Source organism: Hibiscus syriacus, unplaced genomic scaffold (assembly GCF_006381635.1).
Source record: "Hibiscus syriacus cultivar Baekdansim isolate YM2019G1 unplaced genomic scaffold, ASM638163v2 tig00110540_pilon, whole genome shotgun sequence".
In the NCBI taxonomy this organism is placed as follows: domain Eukaryota; kingdom Viridiplantae; phylum Streptophyta; class Magnoliopsida; order Malvales; family Malvaceae; genus Hibiscus; species Hibiscus syriacus.
The window spans coordinates 436,322-445,206 of record NW_024062772.1 but is presented as its reverse complement, the minus strand read 5'-3'; the positions used below and the strand labels follow the sequence as shown (position 1 = coordinate 445,206).

Below are 8,885 nucleotides of genomic sequence, written 5' to 3'. Positions count from 1 at the left end.
GAGGATGGCAGAGACTACGGTTGTGACGATGGTCATGGCCGGAAAAGGCGGCGACGATGTGTTAAGGTTAGGATTTGAGAATTTTAGGGATTTGGGGGCTAATTTATAATTTAAGAGGAATTAGGGCTTTTTATAAATATAATAATATTTTAAAAAAAATCACCATATTGTGACACGTTTCACTTAACGAGGGAAATTAACGTCGTGGATGGCTCAGACACCTAAATGGATAACGTTTGTAACATTAGACACATGTATAAGTCAAAAAATAGTTTAGGCATCTATTTGGGAAAAGCTGTGTAGTTTGGGCACTTAATTTGGTATTAAGCCTTCTTTATAATTTAATGACCAAAATAGAAATAAGAAAGACAAGTGGTCTAAAACGAGCAGCAAAAAATACGATGGCTTAGACTCTTCCCTGCCGTTTTTAATGTTTTGCCTGTTCTTCGTCTTCAATTGTCTGCCATGAAATTTCTCTATATCACACCATAATTTACTTCACGCATTTCTCCATCTCGTCTTCTTCACGTCAACAAATCTTCATTTTCTTTTCAGTTTCCATTCTTTTATTTTTCCTTTATTTTCTTCCTTCTCTGAGAAAACCCTCGCCGGAAAAAGTTTTCCCAGAGAAAAAAAAAACAATGCTTCTACGAAGCTCATCCACACCCATCCTCAAAACGTGCGTACCCCAGAATCCGGCGGCCGTCGATCGGATCCCTTCAAAGAACGTTTCCCTCACGCCGTCTCCGATCAACAAGATCCAACGAACGTCGTCGGACGGCAACGTGAGGCATTTCGCTATTCCCAACAGGCACAAGCTGAGCCACATGGGGTCTCCGAACACCGTCAAGGAAGAAGAAGATATCCCCTTCCAACGGGTTTCCTCGTCCCTTCATGCCGACGGCGGAGGCGGAGATTGGGGTCAAGGGAAACAGAGAATGGATGAGTATTACCAGAATATGATCAGAACTTATCCCGGAGAAGCTCTTCTTCTCACCAACTACTCTAAATTCTTGAGAGAGGTGCAAGGCGATCTTTTGAAAGCGGAGGAGTATTGCCGGAAAGCGGTGGTGGTACGGCCGGACGACGGGGAAGTTCTGTCGATGTATGGAGATTTAATCTGGGTTAACCATGGCGATAAAGCTCTTGCTCAATCTTATTTTGATCGTGCTGTTAAGGCTTCTCCAAATAACTGGTATTATTCACTTTTTTCATCCCTATTCTTTTATCGGGTTAATTCCATCATAAGTCCCCAAACTACATCATAAATTCTAATTTTGTCCCAAATAGTGTTTTAATTGAGTCCTCAATAATCATGTTCTATAATCACTTTAGACAATCTGACATGAAACATATTAAAATTTAGCGACGTGCATGGATCGAGATAAGTTAGATTTTTAGTTGTGTTACCCCATTCATTCTATCCCGATCTGATCTGATGTTTAATGATGTTCATTTATTCTAAACCTACTATAATTTTTTGGGTAAACTATCGGTTTTTGATCCGTTTTAATACCTAAACTTTTAATTTTTTTTAAAATCATACATAAACTTTAGTTTTTGTTTCATTTTAGTACATGCCGTTAAAAACTTTAGTTTGTGTTTCATTTTAGTACCCATTTAAATTTAACATTAAATTTTGATTTTTTTTTAAAAAAAATTACGTACTGAAAATAATTAAAACTGATAGTTTATGTACTAAATGAATGCATTTTTTAACGGCGATATACTAAAATGAAACAAAAATTAAAGGTTAGTTATGTTTTCGAAAAGATTGAAAGTTTAGATACCAAAAAAATAAAAAATTATAATTTAGGTACTAAATGCATAGTTTAAATATTGTTTTGAATGTAACCTTGGGATTGTTAATGGCAGCCATGTCCTTGCATCGTATGCTCGATATCTATGGACTGCTGAGAAAGATGACGATTAACAGCGAAACGAAATGGTAATGTTTGCTCAAGACCTGAAAATCATGGTCTAATTATTGTTTCAGTCACTCTATTTATTTAGCAGCCGCTTTATTTCTAAAGGTCTAATTACGGTTTTAGACCCTTTACTTAACGAAATTACTTTTTATTTTTTCATACTTTTATTTAATCTTCAGATAAAGCAATGAAAAACTCTAATTAAAGTATATTTTTTATTTTTTGATATAACTAATTTCAATATATTCTTTTTAATAGTGTTAATTAACAGTATTAAATTAATTATTAGATTAAATTAATTATTAGATTAAATTATTAAATAAAGCAATGAAAATATTCTCCCTTTTTCTTTTCCCAGTTTGAATTAGTAGGTATATCATTTTCGTGGGAAACACTTTTCTCGGTTATTTTCTTGACAACCAATCAACGAAACCAAATTTTATTGGGTAAACTATGTATTTAATATTTAAACTATTAATTTTGATATGTTTTAGTATATAAAATTTTATTTTTTTAAAATCATATCTAATGTTTAGTTTTTTTATTTTAATACCTCACCGTTAAAAACTTAAAACTTAATGGGCGATTTTCATGCACCTTTTTTATGGGTAAATTGCAATATTCGTTGCTCAACTATTTTCTCTCTTATTTTGGTCACTAAAATTTAATCTTTTTTTAATTTAATTACTTAACTTTCAAATTATTCCTAATTTAATTCTCTAACTTCCAAATTTGATTTTTTATTTTTAATTATAGATTAATAAAAAAAATTAAAAAAAATCATGTCACAAAAATTATTAATAAAATAAATTATATAATATGAGCAATTTAAAAGTTGATTAGTTAAATTAAAAAAATTTAATCTCTGGTACTTAAATATGAGTAAAAAGATAGTTGACTAATGAATAATAAATAACGAAATATTCCCATAAAAAATGCAATATCATTAAGTTTTTAACAGCCGAATACTAAAATTGATAGGTACTAAAGCCAAGTACTAAAACTGATAGGTTAGGTACTACACGTGTAATTTACCCCATTCTTGAAGACAGAATCTCTGCCGTGTGCTCCACGCTTGACGACGCATTGCACACATTCTCGAACATTTTGCTTACAATTGGCCCTTTCTTCACTGTGGTTCGTGTGTTATTCCTTGCTTGCAGTTCCTATCATATTTATGAAAAACCAACATAAAAAAAAATCAAAATTGATATAAAAAGATAGGGTTATATTCGCTTTATACCGGGTTTTTCCGATTCAATTCGGACTAGTTCTCTAATTTTCGGTTCAACTTATACAAACCGGATCAACCGGTTTCGGGTTGAACTGGCCGATCCGGCCCAATCTTTTCATCCATGTCATCATCCTTCAAAGCTTCATACCAGAAACTGAAAGTCACCTGCAGATCTAATCTCTGCAAGACAATGTAACTTCATACAATAAAAGGGAAACATTTACATAGTTCAGCAGAACCGGAACTTCTAAATGGACTTATTTCACGATATTAAGTTGTACAGCCAGTTCCGACAAACCCGATTCGATCATGGATTATCTAACAACATCAACATGACTCCAAAAAACAACATAAATTAGGTCAACTTGGTAAATAATTAGCATACGGTTGTGCAAACAGGAACACTGAATCGTAACAAGAAGTCCGGCAACCTTTTCGAGCAACACACGGGATAACAAAAGCTGCTGAATATCGGAGAAGACAACATCATAACCAGTAATGTAGAATGTTTTTAAGCCTTGATCATCAAAATAATCCAGTCTTGGACATCCTTATTCGGGCAAAACAAGGTCAAGAGCTTTGTATATGAACATCCACATTGAATCGTTGCCATGCTTAATGCTCCGATGCAATCGGTTCTTGAACTAAGTTCACTTGATTGATGTCGGGCTGATGTTCATCTGAATCAGCTGCAGACACTGCCTGCTGCTGTTGGGTTGGAGACAACTCTTCATTTGTTACATTCAGTATGGTGCTATTCTCCTCATGCGTAACCTTTTCCTGACCGGAGGTCTTCGATATCTTTTCCTCATTCGTTGCACTGGGCAAACTAGCCTTTTGAGAACGCAATTTAGGAAGTGACCTCCGCTGTGGCTTCTTCGCATTGACGGGCGAAATTACTATGGAAGAGATGGTCCGAAATGCTTTCTCATCCAGACTTAGCTGGACTGATTGGTGGCCACTATTGCTGTTACCATCGGAATCCGAAGGCGTTGAGCATTTTCTTCGACCAAGCTTAGGAGATTTAGCTCTTGTTGGTGGTATCTGAATCCGGGAATTTAAAATATCAACTTTTCCGAAATTTGAGAAATCAAATGCTACTATACAAAGAAAATAGATAGAAAAAGAAAGCAACAAAGTATGGCTATGGTTGACAAAATGTATATTCGAAAACGGAATTCTACGTGCACGAAACATATAATGCTACATTTGTCAACACATTCAAGAAAGGAAAAATAAAATGGTTTCTGATAGTCCGATTTGAAGTTATCAATTCTAGATGTAGAACCAGAGCATATAAATGCATGAACATGGCACATCATGCGAAAACTGCGACAAGTTAAGATTATGTATAAAAATAGAGTAAAATGTTCAACCTAAGGAAAGTAAGTGGCAATTCACATGACCTAGTCTAATCTGTATCGTAGGACAAAATAAATGAGTCAGAAAGACTAGAAAATTTTTCACCACAAACCTACCGTGCATTTGCAATTTCAATTTTATGCTCTCGGGTTTGTTCCGAAAAAGTTTTTCATAACTATCACAACATAGATTTAATTGTAATGTAAACCAGTTCAAGTTGTTATAAGTTATATGTATCAGCTCCAACTAACAAAAAAGGTTGATAGAGCTAGGGCTTCCCACTGAACAATCTAAAGCATTTTGTGGAAAAGAAAATGGCTCTTGTAGGATGATGAGCAGATACATGTAAATGCCCGAACAAAAATGCATAAAATTCGAAAAAGGCAGCAAAACAAATTATAAGAAAACCTTTAGAAAAAGGAAAATAAAACAAAATGAATAAGTGTGTCATTGTAATTAAAATTGAAGTGAATATTGCCTTCGGAATTTTTATATTCAACGGTTTTATATACATCAGAACAATAAACTAACCTTCTTTAGTTCCACTTTAGGAGGTGGAGGCTCCTGATAGAAGCTTGGCATTGGAGTTGCTTTAAAGCTCAAACTCTTCCTAAACATCTTAATTTCAGCTTCTTGAGTTTCCTGGCAGAAAATCGGAATATCATTATGATAAGAAAGAAGCCGTTCAGGACGATAAGCAATTGGATTTACAAAATAACGCCTTGGACTTGGCCTGCAGGTTGCTCTTTTCTTCTTCCCTTGCCTGAATCTTTTCCTCAAGTTTGGTGTAAAACTATACAACATAATGGTGAGGACTTAAGAATCAAAATAAAATTGCTGCAACGACCGACAACATAAAACGTCATAAATATAATATAAAGCACGAACCTCTTTCCTTTTATCAGCTCGTTCATTGCACTTGAAACTGAAACCATATTTTGGAAGAGTACCAACCTTACAGTGTTTGGCATCAGCTTCCGCGGAGCTTCAATGAAGAAACAAGGATAAACATAAATGTCGCTTAAAAATAGAAAGAACAAGGGAGCTCAAATTGCCCCCTTTTCAACCCACAGTACCAGACAGAAAGTAATGACAAAAAGTTCAAATTGAAAAGGATACCACGACTCTATTACTCCTTCAACTATACTAAGTGGCCCTTTCTTCAGAGGCTTTAGTCTTGGTTTCTCACTGTAATACAAAAGAAAACAGTTTGAGATTAGGCAGGAGAGAATATCTGTCATCATCTATCACACAAAGTTTAATTTCAGGAGAAAATAAATAGATGACTGGCAGCCACTAAGCACTACCCCTTGGTCAGAGGAAAACCAAATGGTGAAGGATGCATTAAAAAAGAAAAGGAAAAGAAACTCAAACATAAGCACACGTAGTTCGTACATGGGGCCTTTGGAGAAGGCTGCATCAGTTCTTTCAGAATGCTGTCAGAAGCAGATAGAGAGAAAAGTAAATTGTCAGACAGGCACGAACTGTATTTTTAAAAAAATATCAATGGAAACTGCAAATAGAAAGAAACCAGTAACACCCCCAACTCTAACCTTGGCTGCATTGGCTTGTCTTTCATTACAAGATCGATTTTTCAGAGGCTGTTTCGGATGTGAATTTGTAGCAACAAATCCACCATTTGAAGTTGTCAACCTTGCCTCTACACTATTTCCGTCTTTACTTTTCTTCATTGAAGCTGAAGAAGCAATCTTGGGGCCAGAAGGCTTCTCTTTCTTGGTTTTGCATTGCTTCACATCCGCATTATCTTTTCCTTCCCCTTCCTATGAAGACAAGCACAAGGATGAATCTCAAATCAGACTAATGGTAAATAGTAATTCATTAAAGCAATCAGATAAAATGTTAAGACCTTCTACCTTAGAATCAAGCAATCCATTGTTTCCAATCAAGTCATTCAACCCTTCTGTAGCTTCTCCAGTTGCTCCATTGTCATCCCTTCCATTCTGCAAACACCTCTCAGCATTTTCCTCAACATTTGCATTAGCATCATTCAAAACACCACTATCGTCTCCAATGGCCACTCTAAGTTGCGGATAAACATCGTTTCGGCAGGCAACCTCAAGCCCACCGGCGGACAAGAGATCATCTGAATCCATCACACGCTGCAATAGGAATAAAAACAAACAACAGTGTGAGCCTAACTACAAAACAATGGAAAATGGAATTAATATACAACATTTCAAACTAATTTAAAATTTTAATCGTTTATTTATATCAACGTCCATCTCTTACAACTTCAAAACAACAAATAATATCATATCTATCGCTTTTATAATATTTTTAGCATCTATATATAAATTTGAGGGGGAAATGATCAAAAGAAACACTAAATTATAGCTTATATTTGCAGGTAAACAGTAAATAAATATGAATTCAAAATATAACGAGATGCTTTATTTTTTTTTAAACTGAATTAAATCAGTGAAAAACGGAGTAAAAACAAATTCCTAAAGTATAGTAGAGATTTTACTCCAAATAGTAGAGAGATCTTCAACGCCACCAAACGACTAACACATTTCACTTCACACTGATCTACTCTACCAAAAAATCAAACAGGAAAATCCATCGGTTTTCTCAAGAACCAAACAAACAAAAACCAGAAGAAATTATTGCTTATTTCTCATTCTTTCTTACCTCGTAAAGCGTGCGTGAAATCAAATCTCCATAAATCCAAGACGAAACTCAATGAAAGAGATTAGTGAAGAAAATCGAGAGGATCTGAGGAGGGAAAAGAAGACAGTGAGATAAACAGCGAATATTAGAGGGTTTAGGGCCCAATACAGGAAGAATCTTCAAAGTGATTTCAAATAGAATGAAATTATTTGGAATTTGAAACTTTCTTCTTTTTGTTTTGGATTTGAAAGGTCTTTTGCACCAGAGGCTTTCAAATCCACAACTCCCATTCAAACGAAAACGACTGATTATTTAATAGAGAAAATAACTTTATTTACCAAAAATCTCATATAATATACGATTTTAACTAATTTTTTTTGGATTTACCAAAATGACCAACAAAATCGTAATGCGATCGTTAATTTGCAACGCGATCTCCATTATCGCAAATCAGTTTTCAGATTCGCAACGCGATTATGACTATCGCAATGCGATTTTCCAATTTCGCGTTGCGATTTTCCCAATTCGCAATGCGAATAAGTAAATCGCAATGCGAATTTGAAAAATCGTAATGTAATTTTCCTAATTCGCATTGCGATTTACGTATTCGCGTTGCGATTTTTATAATTCGCAATGCGAATACGTAAATCGCAATGTGAATCTTACTATCGCAATACGATTTACATAGCGCCATTCGTATTAACGCGTATTTTTTTTCAAATTCCAAACACGAATTTTTTCTTAATAAATCGGAAACTGAACCGTCCACAGTAATCGCAACTCATAACCTCAAACCTAAAATCACAACACTCAGTCTCATCTCCATCTCTCACCCCCTACGACGAAATCCGTCCCCATCTCCGAAGATTTCCGTCCCCATCGCCGGTTAAATCCCTCACAACCATTCACAGTCAAAAATCCCTCACAATCATTTAAAAATGGAAAATCAACCTCCGAGGGTTAGTTTTGTTTTATTTTTATTTTGAAATTTTTGCATTATTTTAGGTTTTTCATATTGAGATTGATGATAAGTTTACTGGTAATTTCAATAATAGATTAACCATTTCACTTAGATTTCTTATTAAATTCATTCGATTGCTGCCAATACTGCTAAACTGTTTAGCCTGTGAAGTTAGTATTTGTCTTTGTTTTGTCTTTTGGTTGAAGTAATGCAGAAGAAGAATAGTTTCGAGAATGAAAATCGCAACGCGGAAATAATTATCGCAACGAGAAATAAAAATCGCAACGCGAAACCAAAATCGCATTGCGATTTTCATTTCGCGTTGCGATTCTCTCGTTGCGATTTTCATTTCGCGTTGCGATTTTTATTTCGCGTTGCGATAGTCATTTCGCGTTGCGATTCTCTCGTTGCGATAGTCATTTCCGCGTTGCGATTCTCATTATCTCGTTGCGATTTTCATTTCAACCAAAAGACAAAACAGTGTTGCAAATTTTAGTTTCAAGAATAAACTACTATTTATGTTTATTGTTTTTGGTATATCTTGACAGTGTAGTTTTTGGTATATCTAACTTGGTATGTTTATTGTTTTTGTAGAAATTTTTTTCGGCTTCATTGACATTAAGGAATAAAGTTAGCCTAGTCATTACAATTGCTTCGAAGCTTTCACCTGCACAAAGAAAATTGTTTGAGGAAACCTGCTTCGGGCCATGGCTGAGAGTACATCATCCGGGTGGAGATGCTAATTTGACCCATTTGTGGCTTCAGACCA

General features: G+C 34.9%; 1 protein-coding gene across 1 annotated transcript; it reads right to left on the bottom strand.

Moving 5' to 3' along the window:
* Window positions 1-3,381: 3,381 nt before the first annotated feature.
* On the bottom strand, window positions 3,382-7,454 carry LOC120130282 (protein WVD2-like 5). Its single transcript, XM_039147537.1, has 9 exons — window positions 7,177-7,454; window positions 6,399-6,644; window positions 6,078-6,305; window positions 5,920-5,960; window positions 5,644-5,712; window positions 5,413-5,509; window positions 5,246-5,317; window positions 5,056-5,166; window positions 3,382-4,206 (listed from the first exon to the last, which is right to left on the bottom strand). Exons 2-9 carry the CDS (start codon window positions 6,636-6,638, stop codon window positions 3,778-3,780), a joined length of 1,287 nt encoding a protein of 428 aa, XP_039003468.1. The 5' UTR covers window positions 6,639-6,644; window positions 7,177-7,454; the 3' UTR covers window positions 3,382-3,777.
* Between the last annotated feature and the right edge of the window lie 1,431 nt (window positions 7,455-8,885).